Source organism: Panthera pardus, unplaced genomic scaffold, assembly GCF_024362965.1.
Source record: "Panthera pardus isolate Hobbes unplaced genomic scaffold, ASM2436296v1 HiC_scaffold_26, whole genome shotgun sequence".
Classification (NCBI taxonomy): domain Eukaryota; kingdom Metazoa; phylum Chordata; class Mammalia; order Carnivora; family Felidae; genus Panthera; species Panthera pardus.
The window spans coordinates 20,052,087-20,070,408 of NW_026526832.1; the positions used below are offsets into that span (position 1 = coordinate 20,052,087).

General features: G+C 50.4%; 1 protein-coding gene across 8 annotated transcripts in view; it reads left to right on the plus strand.

Moving 5' to 3' along the window:
- The first annotated feature begins 1,533 nt into the window (after positions 1–1,533).
- OTOF (otoferlin) overlaps positions 1,534–18,322 on the plus strand; it is a 93,531-nt gene continuing 76,742 nt past the window's right edge. For 2 of the 8 annotated variants that reach the window (XM_053891070.1, XM_053891071.1), the window contains exons 1-2: positions 1,537–1,783; positions 17,140–17,198. In XM_053891070.1, the coding sequence (XP_053747045.1) occupies positions 1,705–1,783; positions 17,140–17,198 (138 nt within the window). In that variant the 5' untranslated portion in view covers positions 1,537–1,704. Of the gene's footprint in view, positions 1,784–17,139; positions 17,199–18,322 lie in introns of all 8 variants that reach the window. The other 6 variants (XM_053891066.1, XM_053891067.1, XM_053891069.1 and 3 more) reach the window with 5 other exon arrangements.

The window sequence follows — 18,322 nt, forward strand, 5'->3', positions numbered from 1 at the left end:
GGAGAAAAGAAAATAGAAGATAAATTTAAAAAGAAAAAGGAGGCAATGTGGCAAGGAAACATCTAGAAGGAGGCTCTTGTGACATGCTGCGGGCCACTGGACTGTAGAATTCCCACAGAGTAACCTCTGATTAGCATGCTGTGAAAAATTTAGTATTTCCTTTTTGAACCTTCAGACTCTGTTCCCTCCAGGTCGCCAAGCTCGCCCCCATCCTGTCAACCTGCACTGGGCATCTAACTATACACAGGACTCTGTGTGAGGCTCTGGGGTTGCAAAGATGTAGGACACCAGGGTGTCCCCATGGTGAGGAGGAAGCAGTGAGAGGAGAGGGGCAGGGGCAGCACCCCGGCCTGGGTGGGGGTGGGGGCAGAGACTTTCAGGAATGGGCACCAGTTGGGCTGAGTCCCCGCCAGAAGGCAGCGGTGGGGTGGGGGCATACCTTACAGAGCAAGCAGCAAGGTCAAGGGTGCAGATGGTCCTGCAAAGGCCCCAGGTTCGGGGATCCTGGTCCCCAGGGTCCCTTTCTCTATAAGCGCCTCCCGGGGTATGTTGCTGGAAGAGAGGGCAGTTCTTTTTGGTCCTTGGAAATTCTGCCAGATATCCCTTCCCCACTGCCCCCCGACCCCAGCAGCTTATGGGCTACAAGTCCTAATGGTTCTGCTCCTGTGAGGCTCACCGGCCCGGCCTTCTCCATCCCCAGGCCCCAGGATGGGGCTGGGTTAGTGTCCTGGACCTTAAGCATCGCCCTTCGTGGAACATAAGCCTCTGAGGCTTTCGTAGCTGGGCATCTCCGGTCACGCTCAGCCTGGCTTCCGAGCACGCCATCTTCCCAGATCCAGGGGTCCCAAAGCAGGAGGCCAGGACCCTGCCTCTTGGGGGTACAATCTCTGTGAGAGCAGGTGGAGGCAGAACGTTCCCTTTTTCTCTTAGGACTCTCTTTTCTGACAGCAGCCACCGGGCACAGCCTTAACGTTGTCTGATAGATGCTGACTTTCCAGCTGGGGGACCCTGAGTTGGGATTTCTAGACGGCACAGTGGGACCCAGTGAGGCCTGGCCCATCCAGGCTCCCTGAGCCTCACGGACGCCCGCAGCCCTGGTGGCCAACTTGACTGGGGGGACTGAATCACCACCAAACACCAGTGCGCCAGCCCAGCTTCCTGTGCACGCAGACGGTGGAGCTCCTTCTCCCCCGCAGGGGTACGCGCCCCTGGCCCCCGCCCCCCGCCTTCCACACACACGCCCATCCGTGCCCATCTGCCCACTCCTGGGGCCAGAGCTTGCCTAGCAGGGTGCAGCAGAGCCCTGCTGAGAGGCGGGCAGGAGCCTCTGCTCCAGGAGCTGGGAAAAGACATCTGAAGCTGGGCAGGGCTTTATCTGGGAGCAGGCGGCTGCTGAATAATGAATTCTGACTCTGAGCCTGCACTCCCAGGCTGCACGCAGGGTGCACAACACACACACACACACACACACACACACGCTGGGCTGACAACTTGGAGGGGCGGGGGCTGGCAGGGCTGTGAGTCTCTGTGATCGCTGGAAGGAGCAGCTCGCTGGCTCGGTTGCCTTGGTCTCTGTGGGCAGCATCAGAGGGGGTGCAGGAGGAGGCGGCGAGGGAGGGAGGGAGGCGTGTGAGCCGAGCTGCACCAGGCTCTCTCCTTCTCCAGCTGCTCCCGCCTGGCAGCGCCCAGGCTCTACACACCAGCATGGCCCTGTTTGTCCACCTCAAGACGGTTTCGGAGCTTCGGGGCAGGGGCGACCGGATCGCCAAAGTGACTTTCCGAGGTAGGGAACCCCTGGTCTGAGAGGGTCCCCAGCTCTGCGCTGATGGGGATGAGGCAGGGCAGGGAAGATGGGTGGGAAAAGAAGTCCTAGGAGGGTTGGGGTGATGAGGCTTTTCATGGGCAGCTATCTGCTCCCGGCCCGGCTGGCTGTTGTGATTTCCTGAAAATCAGGGTGCCCTGTGTTTCCATGTCTGCATCTGTGTGTCCCTCGCTGCACTTGCCAATGTGGATGTGCCTGGCGGGGTGCAGGGTCCTCTGCCTGCGGGGGTGTCCTGGGGAGGTGGAAGTAAGGACCCCATCTCCGAGCTCAGGGGGATCCTGTGAGCCCCACTGGCTTCCCCTGTCAATTCTCTTCTTATCCTCCTCCTTTCTCGTGCATCCAGCAACCATTTACTGTGGTCTGTGTGCCAAGGCCGGGGGCTGAGCATGACCCAGGCCCTGCCCTTGAGAAGCCCACATCCAGTGGGACACAAGAACCAGGGAGCAGACAAGTAGGACAGGTGTGTGATATGATGAAGATGGGGACAAGTACAACACTTGAGCCACAGAAGCAGTGCCCCAATCCAGGCTGGGGCAGGATGGTCCAGGAAGGCTTCCTGGAAGAGGTAGCCCCTTGGCTGAAACCCGAGGGACCAGCAGGAGGGAGCAAGGCGAGGAGGTGAGGGCAAAGCAGGAGCAGGAGACAGGATGCTCATGGCTGGGGGAGGAAGGAACTAGAACATGGAACAGGGGAGAGACCGAGGACTCATGAGGCTGGAGCCCAGACCGAGTGCAGAAGCTGAGGTGGGAGAGGCCTGCGGAAGCAAGGAGGCAAGGCTGCCTTCACCCTGAGGACGGAGGGCAGCCCTTGAAGGTTTAAGTAGAAAAAGTAAGGCCAGGGTTACCTGTGCCACCCACCTCTGCTTCCCAGCCCTGGGGCTGGGGCATCTCTGGTGGCCTTTGGCCGGAGGCCAGAGCCCTGCTCACCAGACGCGGCCCTTCCTCCCAGAGAGGGGGTGAGATTGGGGGTGGGACAGGAGCTGAGAGAACCCCACCAGATTAAAGAGCAAAGTGAGCATCGGGGCCCAGGCAGGACGCACATCCACACCTGGGTTAGGAGGGAAAGGGGTGACCAGGGGCAGCAGCCCCGGTGCCCGCATCACCCCTCAGTTGGGCTGGCTCCGGCAGGAGGTCCGCGTTGCCCACTCTGTAGCCTGTTGTGCACAGAATCGGGAGGGGGGCAAGGGATCGCAGTGTCCCCGCTGGCAGGTGCGAGAGGAAGGGCCGGCAGGCTGCCTGTTGCTTCCCACACCAGCCCAAGGACGGCTTTGTCTGCAGCACCCTGGATCTCTGTGTGCCACCTGCTGGCTTTAGAAAAAGCAAGTATGTCCTTTCATCTGTGAAACGTGTCCCTGTGTTCCACAGACAGCACAGTATTTGGCTGTTTCGCTACAGATGGCTATGCTGTTCGGGCCCCGTCAGGACAGTCCCTGGCTGCGCAAACCAGTCCCGTTGGCAGGCAGAGACACCAAGGCCCAGTTGTAGAGAGATCCGCACAGCATCAGTGGAGGGACTGAGACGTCTCACCCCCGGCCCTGGTTGCTCAATCCTGCAAGCCCCTTTACCTCTTCCTGGTCAGCTGGGGGTGAGCACCCTACCTATCTGATGCCCACCTTTTTCTTTGAGCAGTAGGGCCGGCCCTCCAGCCTCAACTGACCACACAGGAATTTGCCTCTTTGCAACCTGTGCCCTCTGGACTGAGTGGAGGGATCCATTTCCACGCTCTGTACCTGCAGCAGGTGCCCAGAGACGGAGCTCTGGGGAAGGAGCTGGGCAGCAGGAATAGGCAGATGACAAGGAGATTTCCAGAAAGAGTCCTTTATAACAACCAGATATGTCTCAGCCATTCGTCTGCTGCAGCCAGCCATTGACAACCATAGATACTTTAAAAGACCAACACTAACAACAATTCAGAGGAACCGGCCCAATCTAGAATGTTCCACAGCACCTCCTGGCATAGGCAACCACTGGTGTCCAGGCAAACAGCTGCAGGGGGAAATGAGAAACCGGAGAACAGCCACAGGGAGATGTTGGCCCCGAGTTCCCCTAATCCCTTGAGTGAAGTTCAAAGTTTGGGTGAGGGAACCCTAGAGAATTGTGTCTATCGGCAGTGACCCTGGTAGACCAGATGACCTGGCTGAAATATAGCTTGATTTTCTGTGCTGTGCCACCCAGGAGCCCTATGGGGCTATGGTGGAGAAAGCTCTAGATATGGAATCAGAAGCCCTGGGTCATACCTAGATTCTGCCACTCCCTTCGCCTCTTTGATCCTCAGTTTCCCCATCTTAAAAATGGGCATGTTGATAATATCAACCTCACCAAGTTGCTTCTGTGAAACAACAGGTGTTGGAAGAATTTAAGGAAGGAGCATTCAGATGACTGATATGTCTGTGAGGCGCCCATTCTAGTGCTGCTTGGGGCAGCTACGGGATCCTGAGTCCTCTCTTCTCCAGCCCGATTTCCTTCTTCTGTTGCCCAGAGCAGGAGAGAGGGCACATTGTGAGATACAAAGAGGAGAGGAGAGCCCATCTGAGGGCTTCCCGACCTGTGCCAGGAGCAAGCAAACTGGGTGTGGCCCCTGCTCCGTAGGGACCCCCTGGCTAAGATGATCCAGGCCCGGAGCAGACCGCCCCTGAGACCCCTGTTCCCATGTGGCCGCTGGGCAAGCACCAGCTGTGTCCCTGGCCATCCCTCTGTCCCTGCCACTGGGTCAGCTGGCCGTCCCACCCTCAAGCTCACACAGTGCTCACCACTCAGCCCTGTCTCGAGCTCTTAGCTTTTACTACCCCAACGGCGGCTCCTAACATGATCCTGCCCTTACTCATTAATTCACTGGCCGTCCTGATATCTGTGGACAAGCCTAGGACCCCGGAGGTGAAGACACAGCCCCTGCCTGCCGGAGTTACAGTCCATTGGGTCAGACAGAAGACACCAGAAAGCTTGGCCCCCGGTCCCAGTGGTGCACGCAGACCCCAGAGTCCCAGAGCCTTGGCCTCCCATGAACAAGATGAGACAATGGTCCCAATTTAACTCAGAGGACTGCAGCCAGAATCAGGAGTGCCTAGAAAGGAGCCATTTTGATGGCAGGTGGCTACTCAAAGAGAAACAGTATTCACCTGGGGTTTGTCCTTTTTCAACTGCTAAAATAGTTCTTGGCACCCATCAGAACCAGGGGACACAGGACGGGAGGGTCTCTACATCCCTCTAGTTCAACCTTGTGCCCAGTACTCAGCCCATCCAAACCTGGGGAAATGGTGACAGACTGCCTGGGACAAGTCCCTGAGCTTTCTGTCCAAGACACCGGGTTTGGGGATTGGATGTGTGAGATGAGTGCTGTCTGGGGGCTGGGTCTGATCTCCACTTAATTCACCAGAACTGGTGATAAAGGTCTGCTTTATCAAGGCTTCCCCCTCGGCCCAGAGACTTCTCTCTCCTCCTCTCCCCCCACCCCCCCACTGTATTCCTGTAACTCTGAATTTCCTGCGATTCCCCAAAGATACAAGCCCAGTATATCTCCAGACCTTGAGACATTCATTTCTTTTGCCCGAAATGGCTCTAACCCTCCCTCTTGAAGACTCCCATTGATTCTATCCACCCTTCAAGACCCAGCTCACATGTCACCTCTTCTGTGAAGCCTTCCCCCTCCCTTGTGGTACTGTGTGCGTACACCTGCCACAGCTCAACTAGGGCACTTGGTATTCTGGAAACCGCCCCAGTTCTAGATGCTGCACCCGTGTCTGAGCACCTTTAAGACAGGGGTCCCACCTGAGCTAGCCTAACTGAACCCCATGCTAAGCACTGGGTCCCACCATCCAAATGAGTATGAAACAGCCCCTGTCTTTGAGTATTCACTCACTAGTGGGTTGTCAATCTTCCACGTGGCACTGCCATTCTTGGGTTCAATGTCCCCAAATGTGAGCCCCCCACCCCCACCCCAGCTTTCTATCCAAGGGATAGGAAGAGGCCTCAGAAGCTACGAACCAAGAACCCTCCATTGATGTCCCAGGCCAGAGGGGCTTTGGGGACCCCAGAGGGAGGCTGACCTCATTCTCTAGCAAACACTGGGGAGTCCGGCTCCAGCCCACGGGTCAGATGTCAAAGGGCCGCCCCTCACAGACCGTGCTCTCTCTAAACACTGCTGCCTACAACACATGGTACAGGGTGGGGCTTAAAAGGCAAACCAGGGTCTCCTTGTTGGATAGAGGAGCAGAGGCATGTGCAGACATAATGGGGAAATGTTGTCCTCAGGAGGACCAAGGCGCTCCTCGCTGTGGGACAGGAAGTGCAGCCTGTTCAGGGGATAGCAGCTTACTTGGAGCACATCCGGAGATACAGAAGGAAGCTTGAGGGAGGGTCCTGGCTGGAGGCAAAGACTTTCTGGGTGAGGGACTGACCAGAGGCCAGAGGAAGGAAATCCCAGTTAAGTGCACTGACTGGGAAGCCACAGGTTCGGCTGGAGCAGAGGGTGCAGGAAAGTGGACGGGGAGGGAGATAAATCAGGATCCTTGAGGCCAGGTGAGTGACAGCTTGCTGGGAGGGGGTGGGGCCCCAGCCTAGGCACGGGGGACAAGGTGGCCTGGCTGTAGGGACCACCTGGACTCCAAATTAGATTTTTCCCCATTAAAATGGAGGAGGTCTCCCTCTTGAGAATAAATACGACTTCTCTCTGGAGACTTCTCTGCTATCCCTGGTGAAGGAGGCAGGGTACCTCAGTGCCCCCAGTCCTAGGAGCCACTCCCAGGATGCCTGGGCCTATATGTGCACTCTGGCCCAGCCCCGTGCCTCCTCTCTGGGAGGCTGTGGGATAGGTGTTTCCCCCCACGAGGGGGTGGGCATTGCCCCCGCTGAAGGGGACAATTGGAGGGGACCTTCAGGACAGCCTCTGCGGTCCACGGCTGGCTGTGGACCCAGCTCGTGCTTTTGCTATGCCTCCCACATCCTCCATCGTACCCAGCACACACAGGCCCCTCACCACCTGGGGGTGGGGACAGATCTCCTCTGTCTAAATTCCAGGTGGCAAATGTCCTCCCCCTCCCACCCAGAGCAAGCCAATGTAGGCAGAGTGCACTGAACATTCCCCAGGCTTCTCCCGCTTTGATGAGTGTGTTTTCATGATATGGAAATGACCATTAAATTGTCTTCTGCTGCAAAGACCCTCAGCAAAAATGCTGCTGGAAATGCGCTCAAGAATCGATCTGCAAATGATTCCCCTGAACTGTACGTCTTCCTTGGCTCTCTGATCCACCCTTACTCATAACATAATGCTCATAACATAACATAACTCATAACATAAATGCTACATCTCTCCCACCGATTCCCGTGGCTGTGTTTGGTCCCTTTTTTATTATTAACTTTTTATAATGGAAAGTCTCAAATACATGCAAGAGCTGGGAATGTAGCGCCTCGGCCCCCAAGCTCTCCCCGCACAGTCTTAACAACCATCAACTCCTGGCCAATCCGGTTCTGTTTGCTCTCTTTCCCACTCCCACACCCCACATTATTTGGAAGCAAAGACCAAACACCACACCATTTCATCTGTAAATATTCAGTACATAGTTTGAAAAGACAAAGACTCGATCTTTTTTAACCCACAGATTACATCTTTCCTAAAAAGGAATAATTTCTTAATATTATCAAATTTCTAATTGTCTCATCGATGTCATAATTTTTTCCAGTTCATTAACAGCTACTTTTTTTTTAAGTTTATTTATTTTGAGAGGGGGGGGGTGCGTAGAGAGAGACTGAGAGAGAGAATCCCAAGCAGGCTCCTCACTGTCAGTGCAGAGCCGGACATGAGGCTCAGGGCTCGAACTCTCGGAACCGTGAGATCATGTCCTGAGCCGAAATCAAGAGTCGGATGCTCAACTGACTGAGCCACCCAGGCATCCCTGAAAGCTACATTCTAACGTGTTTGGTAAATCAAGTATTTTATCATTCGTTCACTCATTCTGTCATTCATCCAGAGGATCATATTGGGTGAGGGCCAGCTATGTGCCAAGTGTGATTCTAGACAGTGGGGTGATGGCAATAAATTAGAAAGACGTGATCCCCGCCCTCCAGGCAAAGACAAGTCATGGCACAGGTCACCATGAGCAGCATGATGAGTATTCTGGAAAGGGAGGTACAGGTGCAAGGCAGCATGAGGCAAGGGAAGCCTACTCAGACCAGGAGTTTTGGACAAAACCTACAAAGGATCCCGTTCCGGGCAGAAGGGCTAATATCAGTCCAGATGTGACTGTGTGGATCCTTGTCGAGGGTTGAGGGAGCTGGGAGTGTTTGCTGGGGATGGGGTGGGAGTGGCCTGGTGGGGAGGCTGGGGGCAAACACAGTCTTCAGTATCACACTGTGCAGTTTAAACTTCCGCTTTGTAAGTGAATGGGAGTCGATGATGCTTTTAGCAGGAGAATGGGATGGGGACATCTGGTTTTGAAAGGACATTCGGGATGCCAGGACCCCAGGCCGGGAGCCTCAGGGAGGAACCTGGGGCAGTGGTACAGATGGTGGGTGGTGCAGGAGGCCGTGGGTCTGGAGAGAAGCCATGACATTGGTTCGGAGAAGGAGTAGTGAGTTGGTAGTGAGCAAGAGGGCAGGGCGAGGGTGGCTCTGGATTCCGTACTTGGGTACCTGGATGAACAGTGAGGCCACCGATGGAGCAGGGTAGCATGGAAGGAAGAGCGGGTTTGGGGGCAGGGGGCACAGAGAAGAATAGACTTGCCTTTCAGCCATTCTAGTGAAAATGCCCTCCAGGAAGCCAGAAATCCGATTTAGTACAGTGAGTGCCCAGAAGGCGGATGGAGCCCAGTGGTGTGGGAACCCAGGGGGTACGTTGAAGGTCAAGAGAGGGTGAAATATGCTTGAGTCCTTACAGGGCTGCTTTGGGGTCAAGTGAAAAAGGTGATATACATGAAAGGCTCTACACGCTGTAGGGTTTATGCAAATACAAGGATTCTGCTCTCCGTCCCGGGCTGTCCGAATGCTTCTCACACTGCCAGTTCCAGGAGGGTCTCCTGAGACGGAGAGTGTCATGTGATCATTTTTTACCTTCAGTCCTTGTCTACTTCCTGCCTGGACTGATCCACCCTCGAGATACTGGCTCAACTGTCTTTGTTTCTACTTTTTATTTTTTTTTCCCCCAAAGCAGAAGGGCTCATTGGCTTAGTTGGGAATCAATTTCCACTCGCTTGCTTTACTTTTTTTTAAGCCAAGGTTTAAGATAAAATTGTGACTGTAGCTTTAACAATATTTCTACCCCATTTAAGAATGTGAAAAGTCACTCTCCCACCGGGCTTTATTATATGCCCAGTGCCTGGCACAGAGCGGGTACTCTGTGCAGTTTGTGGATCACTAGGACCGCAAGCTCCTCTAATCTGGCACGGTAATGGGGGAACCTAAGACCTGGCAGTTGCTGAGTGTGTGGCTGGCACTGTTCTAGGCTTGAAGGGAAACACCACCCTCTCTTTGCCTCCGTGCCTGGGTCTGAATAATAAGAACTGGGGCCATCAGTTAGTTACACGGCAAAGTGAGAGTTCGAGGGAGCACCTACAAGGAAGTATAGGCTTAAGCTGGGCCAGAGAAATGGGGTTTATTATCCCTGACCTGTTCCTGCCTCTCTGATGAATCTCTGACACAAGGCTGAGTTTCTGCTGTGTGTACCTGGGTGTTAATAGGACGGGGCAGGGGGAAATACACGAGTGAAGGTGGAAATTATATTTGAATAAGATTTGTGGAAAGTAAAGCGTTGGAAGTAGCTGGAGCCTCCATCTGGCTGAGAAATGGGAGAAAGAGAAGAGACAACTTTCCCCTGCTGGAAACCCAGGGACTGCATAACCCAAATCTGGCTCGCCGAGTTGCTGGTGATTTTAAGAGAGCACATTATTTACGGAACACAGTTGAGAGAAAAGTGTTATTACAGGAGATAATTACAAACAACCAGACAAGATCATTAGGGATATAGAACATTGGACAATACCATCAACCGCCTTGACCTAATTGGCGTTTCTAGGACATTTCGCCCCAAACTGAAAGATACACATTCTTCTCAAATGCACATGGAACATTCATCAAGATAGACCATATGCTGGGTGATTAAATAAGTCTCAATATATCTCAAAAGACTGACATCCCACAAAGCATGTTCTCTGACCCTAATGGGATTCACTTAGAAATTAATAACGATAAGGGATGTTAAAAAGCTCCAAATAATTGGAAATTAAACAATACCCTTCTAAATAACCTATGGTCAAAGAAGTAAACCAAAGAGAAATTATAAGACATTTCCAGCTGAGTGATAAAGAAAATACAACATGTCAACATTTATAGTCTTAAATACCTATGGCAGAAAAGAAAAAAGTCCAACATCAATGGTCTAGGTTTCTGCCTTAAGAAGCTGCTGAAAGAAGATCAAATTAAACCCAAGTCTTAAAAACATCATGATAATTGAAATAAGCCAGACACAAAAGACCACATATCAAACGAATCCATTTAGTGTACTTGAAATACCCTGAATAGACAAACCCATAACGACAGAAAGTGAGTTGTTGCCAGGGACTGGGGCTAGAGAATGGGGAATGACGGCTAATGAGTGTGGGCTTTCTTTTGAGGGGCACGATATTCTGGAATTAGATCGTGGTAAATGTTGTACAACTTTGTAAATGTACCCAAATCACTGAATTGTACACTCGAAGTGGGTGAATTGTATGGTTTGCGAATTAGATTTCAATAAATAGAAATAAATACAACCTAAAAAAATATTAAATCCAAGAGAATTTAAAAAAGGAAATGAAAAAGCCAACAAAGCTGAAAGTTGACTCTTTGAAAACAAATAGGTAAATTGTAGCAAGAATGATCAAGAAAAAAACCCCAAGAAAACACAAATTACCAATATTAGGAATGAAAAAAGGGGTATCATTTTATTAAAAAGAAAATAGGAAAATACCACGAATAACTGTATCTCAATAAGTGTCTATAACTCAGATTAAATGGACAAATCCCTTGAAAAAAACACTTGCCAAACTGACACATAGTTCAGGATCTATTAAAGACATAAAATTTAAAATAAAAATGATGGCGATTGTGATGGTACACTGCTTTCCCATAAAGAATGCTTTAGGTCTAGATAGAATTCACTGGTGAATTCTAGAAAATATTTAAGGAAGAAATAATACTAATCTTACACAACTTCTCGATAATAGAGAAGGAAGAACACTTTGTAACTCATTTTATGATACCAAACCCTGATAAAGACCTTATACAAAAAGAATATTAGAGCCCAATATCCCTCATGAACAAGGATGTAAAATCCCTAACAAAATATTAGTCAGTTGAGTAGCAATCCACGAAAGGGATGACACATCATGACAAGTGAATTTTATCCCAGGGATACAAGGTTCGCTTAAAATGAGAAAGCTAATCAGTTTCTGGGTGTCCTCAGTCGGTTGAGTGTCCGACCTCAGGTCAGGTCATGATCTTGCGATTTGTGAGTTCAAGCCCCGCGTCAGGCTCTGTGCTGACAGCTCACAGTCTAGAATCTGCTTCAGATTCTGTGTCTCCCTCTCTCTCTGCCCCTTTGCCGCTCATGCTTGCTTGCTCTCTCTCTCTCTCTCTCTCTCTCCCTCAAAAATAAATCAACATTAGAAAAATAAAATTAGAAAGCTAATCAACATATTCACCATATTAACACAATACAAGAGAAAAACCACCAACAGATACAGAAAAGCTTTTGACAAAATCCAACATTTATTCATGATAAAAACGCTCAGCAAACTAGGAGTAAGGGGAAACTTCCTCAATCTTTTTTTTTTTAATTTTTTTTTTAACATTTATTTATTTTTGAGACAGAGACAGAGCATGAATGGGGGAGGGTCAGAGAGAGGGAGACACAGAATCCGAAACAGGCTCCAGGCTCTGAGCTGTCAGCACAGAGCCCGACGCGGGGCTCAAACTCATGGACCACGAGATCATGACCTGAGCTGAAGTTGGCCGCTTAACCAACTGAGCCACCCAGGCGCCCTGGAATTTCCTCAGTCTAATAAAGGGTAACTACAAAAAGCATCCAGCTAGCTAGAGGTGCCTGGGTGGCTCAGTTGGTTAAGCATCTGACTCTTGGTTTCAACTCAGGTTCCATGATGACAGCATGGAGACTGCTTGGGATTCTCTGTCCCTCCCCTGCTTTTGCTCTCTCTCTCTCTGTCTCTCAAAATAAATAAATAAACTTTAAAAAATCCAGCTCATATCCTACTTAATCCTGAAACGTTGAACATTAAGATCACTAGCAAGGCAAGAATACTCACACACAGACTATGACCCCGTAATAAAAATAAATGAATTACTGATACATCAACAACATGGATGAATCACAAAAATATTACATTGACTGAAAGAAGCCAGACACAAAAAAGTACATTCTGTATAAGTCCATTTATATAAAGTTTAAAACAGGCAAAACTAACCTTTGGTGATAGAAGTCAGAGCAGTGGCTTGCTTATGGAGGGTAGAGACTGATTGGAAAATGGGGTGAGAGAACATCTTGAGGAAATGGCGATGTTCTATATCCTGATTGTATGATGATTACACAGATGTATTCAGTTATTGAAACTCACCGAGTTGTGCACTTAAGATCTGTGAATGTAAGTTGTACCTTGTTAAAAAAAAAAAAAAAAGACGCTAATCATACCTAAAATATCTAAAACTTGAAAAATATTACATAGCTTGGGAAGAAAATTGTTTCTGATTATAGACGACTAAAAAAAGCTACACAATGTGATTCACAGTAGAAAAGACCATTTTTATATTTAAGACATAACTTAAATGTCAAAAAGAAAAACAGGACCCTTTAATGGAATAATAGCCATTTTTTATTGGGTGATGAACTACGTACTATCTTTTGTTCCAGTTTAGGGATGAGGAAACTAACGAAGAGAGGCTAACTTCTTCAAGGGCGCATGGCTAGCAAGGGGTAGAGCTGGGGTTTGAACTCAGAATGTCTCACCGAAGAGCCTTACCACTATCCTGTGACCCCCTGTGCTTGTGAGGGACTTGACGCTTTACTGAGTTTCAGTTTCCAGTTCCAGGATGCAGGCTGGTCCAGGACAGTTGTCCCCAGTTTATAGATGATAACTCTAAGACTCCGTGGGGTGGAACCGCCAGCTCCAGGCATGGGTACAGGCCATGATGTCCCTGAAGCTTGTCCTCAGGACATTCTCCTTCCCCTTTAGATGGTCCACCACCCCACCCCGAGGTGGGGTGATGCTTTTCATTTTCCCCTTCGCCGTCAGAACTCGCCTGTCCTGTGTCCTGCTCCTTCAGGGCTCCGTTCTCCGCTCACACTGTCCTCTCTGCCTGGACGTCCCTCTCTCTCTCCCGTCTCCCCAGAGTCAATGCCCAATGTCTTCCTTGATCTGCTAAGCTGAGCTCTTTGCTCCTTTTCCTGTAGGCTCACTTTATTCATACTTTGTGCACGCCAGTGATGACATTTTGCCTTGTATAGTAGCCTTTTACGCGTCTGACCCGTCCGCCTCCCGGATGGTAATAAGCTTCTTCAGTCAGCGTCCCAGTACGAAATATCTTTGTAGATCCCCGCCCCTTCCTCCAGGGCCGAATGGCTTCACTGACACAACAGGAGAAGACCCCCTGGCACGTGGGAGTGACTGAACGCACCCCAGCTAACAACCCAGTCCCTATATACCTGCCTTTTCTCAAGGTCTGCCTCTAGCAAGGTCAACTGTCTGGAAGAGGGAGCTGTTCAGTGCCAATGAGGCATTTGTACCCGTAAGTGGCATCACATGAAAGCCTAGCAGAGCACTCCATCCTGCAAATGAGACAAGAATTGAGCTCACCTTCATCTCGGTGAAGTGCAGGAGGGATATTTTCCAAGGCAAACGACATACCAGATACTTTTATTAAGCTTTGGACTCTTGAGTCCCTCCATCTGGGTGTATCTGATGCCACGGCACTTATTATAGTTGTGAACACAGAGTCAACCACTCAACCTTCATTTATTGACTCAGAGAGGAGTTTTTTCCAAACCAGACAGCTCCGCTATCCCGGGAGCAGCTGCCTCCGAAGGAAGGGAGGTTGCTCTTCAATTTTCCCCACCTAATCTCCTGCTCGCTCTATCCGCAAAGCCTCCTTGCTGCAAGGAACAGGCTATTTTCTTTCTCCCAAGCCTCATTCTCAATCTTCTCTGTGGCAAGAAAGGTGATTGGATATTGGGATTTTAAATGGTTTTGTCTCAAAGGCATTGAAAATGGAGCTGAAATGTCAACCGGATTGGTGTTGAATGGAGTAGATGGTTAAGTGGAAATGAGCTTGAAAGGAGAGACAGGGTTAGTAATCCCCACTGAAAACTTGGAAGGGGTGACAAGAGGTCCCTGGCTCTGTCTTAATGAATGCAAAGGACCCCAGGAATGATCCCTGCCACCGTTTGTACAGACCCTCCTAAAAGATGGCGTTTCAAAAATGCTTAAGGGCACTCTGTTCCTGTACAATTGATTCGGTTGTCTTAGCAAACCTTTCTTTTTTTCTTTTTTTCTTTTTTTTTTTTTTAATATCTAGAGGTAGAATTTAGCTCATCCTGTTTGACAATATTCACTACATTTAAATCCCCAGAGCCGGAAGCAGTGAGGTTTTCCTGCATTTTGAAACAGAGCCCTGATGTATAAATTCTGCAGTGGCTAATGTCACCGTATTTTACGTCGTCTCTAACAAGGCTGTAGGAAATACGCAAGCAGGGATGGGTTTGAGCCTCCCTGGCTTCATGCACATGTTGGACTGTCCCTCCCTGCCTCTGCTCCGGCTGGGCTGCTTGGTTTTCGCTCCGGGAAACCCTTGAATACCGCCAGGTACAGGCTCATTACAATCTTCTAGGATGAAGAGGCCTTTGATTATTCAGAGAGGCGGGTCCTTGGGGGAGCCCCAGTGCACACATATGCTCACCCGATTCTCCGTTTATATTGGATGTTTCCTGTGGGGAAAATTACAAGAAGCTCAGGCACCATCTCTCAGGTTTCCCTGTCCTCCCCTGGCTGCCTTGGGGTTCATTGTTAAGATTTTTCTTTTTGGTTTTTTGTTTTGTTTTGTCCCTAGCTAGTGCTAAAGAGTCTTTATTCCCATCTGTCTACTTCACATCTATTTTCTGTAGCTTCTGCTTTACAGCTTCTTCCTCATTATCTGAGATGCAACCCTTCCCCAATATGCCCATCTTCCAAACACACACACACACACACACACACACACACACACACACATTCTTCCTCAGACCATGCACCTGCCTTTGACATCACACCCCCAGCCTCCCTCTTGTCAGGGAGGAGCTACAGACTGGCTCCTAAAAACCAGGCAGGCCCTGGAGATCTCTGTACCAACCCTCTTATCCTGGAAGTGAGGCAGCCAAGGCCAGGGGAGAGAAGTGGTTCCCGGGGTTTGAGCCCCAGCACTGTGCAGGGTCAGAGGGGGCTCACTCCAGTACCCCGTGGCCTGGTGCTGGCCATGCTGGGTCACTGCATGCACCCCCTCTCCATTGCCAAGTCCTCTCCTGATTCCCCAACTTGCCCTTCAGTGACAACCAGAACTAGGCCTCAGAGTGGGGGGCTGAATTCAACCTTGAGACAGCCCTTCAATGACATGGACCACTGATTTAGGTTGGCGGGGATTTAAAAGCATTTTTTGCGGGGGGGGGGGGCACCTGGGTGGCTCAGTCCTCCAAGCATCCGACTTCGGCTCAGGTCATGATCTCGCAGTGCGTGAGTTCGAGCCCCGCATCAGGCTCTGGGCTGACAGCTCAGAGCCTGGAGCCTGCTTTGGATTCTGTGTCTCCCTCTCTCTCTGTTCCTCCCCCACTCACACTCTGGCTCTCTCTCAAAAATAAAGATTAAAAAACATTTTTTTAAGAAAATAAAAGCATCTTTCTTTCAATTTCAAAAGTAAAGCACAGTCATGGAAAAAAAAATTCAAACTTAAGCGTATATGGTGAAAGGTCAAAGTATGCTGCTTTCAATCTCTTCTTCCCCCTGCTAGCCTGAGGGGACCATTTCTAATGGTTTGAGATCTCTGCGTATTCACAGATAAAATACCTTGGTTTGGGTCTTTGGGGTGTGGGAGTTGTATACAGGATCCTGTTATTACACATGCTACCTTTTCTTCCCCCCGCTGATGTGCAATTGACAGACGATAATCATTTCTTTCTAATACCCCTATCTCTGGGTTTCTCCTCAGAAATTACACATCCTTCCCACATGCTCCACCCCACACACACCAAAAACCAACCCTCCCCCCCAAAAAAACCAATATTTAGCCTCCCCGCTTGTACCACTCTCTAGCTCACACAAAATCGTGCCTTGCGGTATGAGTTCTGTGGCATTGAACCGGCAGCCTCTTCCAGCTCCTACTAGACCATATGTGCATTTCATCCACCCCTTTATCCTGAGTTTCCAGGGGGTAGCCTGGTACATCGTAGACTCCAGTGAACGTTTCTCAGAGCAAACCGAGCTGGCCCATGCGCCGCACACATTCGCCCTCCCCAGGCCCCCCAACCTGCCCTCCTTCTCTCCCGGTTACGGTTCTTCCGGAAACAGGGCCGGTTCTGACTGGATGGGCCAGAAGGGCGGGCAGCTTTGCTTCTGCCCTGGCAGGTGGCTTATGGATGTGGGGTGCCGGGGTGCTGGGAAAATGTGGGTCCATATCACCCTCGCTAGTACCCCGGCCAGTGGGGAAAGGAGGGGGCGGCACGGCAGAGAAAGCCCCAGAGGCTTTCCGGTCCAAGGCCCACGGGACCATGAATGAGAGAGCCGGGGAAGGTGAAGGCCCTTGGCTTTGGGGGGAAGAAGGTGTGGGGTGTGGCTGGTTGTGGCGGGGCCTGGCTTGCGCAGCAGCTCCCGGGTCTGGCTGTGGACACGGTCGCAGAGGCGGCTGCCGGCTGGCAGGGCACCCACGGCCCCGGGGACCAGGCTTCTGCTCAGGACAGCCGCAGGCCAGGGAGAGCCAGCAGAGCCAAGGGGACAGCAAAGGGCCAAGAAAGCCACCGGGAGAGCGGCAAGGTGGAGAAAAGAGTCCCGGGTCCCCTCTCATGTCTACCTCTGACCAGCCCGGGGGCTTTTTTACTTTAGTGTTGCCACTTGTAAAATGGAGCTGATGGCAGTTAGGCCTGTGTCGCAGGGATCCCGAGGCGGTCAGGGGAGACAACACGGGAACTTGCCACATCCTGGAGAGTGCAGCACAAGACCTGGGGCCCCTGGTTGGTGCTGTGCGAATCGAAATGCTGCAGTGGTGACTGCCAGGTGGGGAGGTCTCACCCCAAGCTTCTTGTTTTCTTTCCCCACCCAGGGCAGTCCTTCTACTCCCGGGTGCTGGAGAACCGTGAAGATGTGGCTGACTTCGACGAGGTAAGATGCCCCGGGGAGCAACTCAAGCCCCAACCGAGGAGCCCACTGGCCCCGCATTCCCTTCCACCCAGATCCTTCTCAGGGACTTCCGCGGGGAGACACGGTGGGAGAGATTCCCCCAAAAGGTTCTTTTGAACCTCAGGCTTAGAGAGTCGAGTAAATCATGTGCCCCTGCTTATGGTGCATTATCTCAGTGTTCCTACAACCGTGCTCTGGTTTTGATGTTTGTTTGCATGTATCGTGGATGTGTCATTCTCTTTTATCCCCATATTCCTTCCCTCCATCTACAGCCATACTAATGTGCTTAACGTGCATCTTTTGGTTTCTTGTGTGTTCTGACACAAATTTTTGAGTATATAATTTTGTTTCCTTAAATGGCATTGTTAAAGTAAATGGCATTGTTAAAGTAAAATGTTACTTAAATAGATTTTACTTTACTTCACTGTGTAAGATTCTTGAGTTCCATCCACATTGCCTCACTAATCTGTTGCTTCTACCTGCTGCTCAGTACTCTATGGGCCCATCCAACACATATTACGGTGTTCCTCCAGCCTGGTTTGTCTAGGACCCAGGGGGTTCCTGGGACACAGACTCTAAGTGATAAAATGGGGAAAATCCTGGTCCAACTAGGATGAGTTGGTCATCCTGCACATCCTTTGCCTACTTACTCCTCCAGAAAAGAACCTCCAGCTTGCCTCTAACCAACCCCCATCCCTGCCATCAGAAATGCAATGACTATTCTTATGCCTTTCCCCTTTGGACTTGTGTGAACATTTCTCTGGAATATACAGCAGGACATGGAATTGCTGGCTCACAGGGGTATGCATACCCTGCAGCTTACCCAGCACTGCCATGGTCTACACTTCTACCAGCAGTGCATGAGGATCCCTGATTCCCACATCCTCATCTACACCTAGTGTTATTCAGCTTTCTGATCTTCATCAGTCCAACAGTGGTGCCTCACTGTTGTTTTAATAAGACATTTAAAGTTTCCTCTTTTGTAAATTGCCTGTTCATAGCCGTTGCCCTTTTTCTCTGTTGGTATAGCTGTCTTTTCTTTTTCTTATTGATTTGCAGTGGTTCTTTGTATGTCCAAGATATCAACCCGTGTTGGATTTAGAGAC